At 67.1% G+C, this 1,543-nt stretch overlaps 1 protein-coding gene across 1 annotated transcript in view; it reads right to left on the minus strand.

The window, feature by feature from the left end:
- Positions 1–524, minus strand: part of CDK5RAP3 (CDK5 regulatory subunit associated protein 3) — a 3,345-nt gene extending 2,821 nt beyond the window's left edge. The window contains exons 1-2 of the mRNA XM_017740508.1: positions 514–524; positions 192–335 (exon numbers count right to left, since the gene is read on the minus strand). Coding sequence (XP_017595997.1) covers positions 192–335; positions 514–524 — 155 coding nt within the window. The remainder of the gene's footprint in view (positions 1–191; positions 336–513) is intronic.
- Between the last annotated feature and the right edge of the window lie 1,019 nt (positions 525–1,543).

A 1,543-nucleotide genomic window follows, 5' to 3' on the forward strand; every position in this document is an offset into this window, starting at 1 on the left:
GGGGTGTTGGGGGGATAGGAGCTGGTTTGGGGGTTTTAGGGGTATTTTGTGTGGATTAGGGCTGCTTTGGGGGGTTTAGGGGTATAGGAGCTGGTTTTGGGGGGTTTAGGGGTATTTTGTGTGGACAGGAGCTGGTTTGTGGGGCTCAGGGGTGTTTTGGGGTGCCAGGGCCGCCCGGGGTCTGTCCCTACCTGTCACACACGAAGGCCACACAGGCCTGGTACAGCTCGATGGCCTCCCCGAGGGCGCTGGCGCCGGCCCCGATAAAAGATGCGGCACAGCAGCGCCGGCAGCTCCGGACCCAGCGCCAGCAGCTCCTGGCGCACGTCGGCACCCTGGGGACATCGGGGACACCCTGGGACACCCTGGGGACACCCGGGGGACACCCTGGGGACATCGGGGACACCGTAGGACACTGCAGGGACAGCCTGGGGACAGCCTGGGGACAGCTTGGGGACACTGCAGGGACACTTTGGGGACACTCTGGGGACAGCCGGGGATACCCTGGGACACCCTAGGGTCATCGGGGACACCCTGGGGACACCCTGGGGACATCAGGGACACCCTGGGGACACACTGGGGACATCGTGGGGACAGCAGGGACACCCTGGGACACGCTGAGACACTCTGGGGACCTCGGGGACACCCTGGGGACAGCCGGGGACAGCCCTGGGGACACCCTGGGGACATCAGGGACACCCTGGGGACACACTGGGGACACCGTGGGGACACCTGGGGACACCTTGGGGACATTGGGGACACCCTGGGGACAGGGGGGGGACATCAGGGACACCGTAGGACACTGCAGGGACAGCCTGGGGACACCCTGGGGATACCCTGGGGACACACTGGGGACACCGTGGGGACACCTGGGGACACCTTGGGGACATTGGGGACACCCTGGGGACAGGGGGGGGACATCAGGGACACCGTAGGACACTGCAGGGACAGCCTGGGGACACCCTGGGGATACCCTGGGGACACCCTGGGGACACTCTGGGGACAGCCTGGGGACATTGGGGACACCCTGGGGACACCCTGGGGACATCGGGGACACCCTGGGGACACACTGGGGACACCCTGGGACACTCTGGGGACACACTGGGGACATTGGGGACACCCTGGGGACACACTGGGACACCCCGGGGACACCCTGGGGACATCGGGGACACCCTGGGGACACACTGGGACACTCTGGGGACACACTGGGGACATCGGGGACACCCTGGGGACACACTGGGGACACCCTGAGACATGCAGGGACACCCTGGGGACAGCCTGGGGACACCCCCAGACCCCTGGGGACATCCTCAGATCATGGGGACACCCTGGGGACAGCCCAACCCCCCAGGGACACCCAGGGGACACCCCCAGACCCCTGGGGACACCCCCAGGGACACCCCCGGACCATGGGGACACCCTGGGGACATCCTGGGAACACCCCAAATCCACAGGGACACCCCCAGACCATGGGGACACCCTCAGGGACACCCCAAACCCCCAGGGACCCCCAGGAACACCCCCAGACCCCCCGGGACACCAC

This window comes from Corvus brachyrhynchos, unplaced genomic scaffold (genome assembly GCF_000691975.1).
Source record: "Corvus brachyrhynchos isolate BGI_N302 unplaced genomic scaffold, ASM69197v1 scaffold47, whole genome shotgun sequence".
Lineage (NCBI taxonomy): Eukaryota > Metazoa > Chordata > Aves > Passeriformes > Corvidae > Corvus > Corvus brachyrhynchos.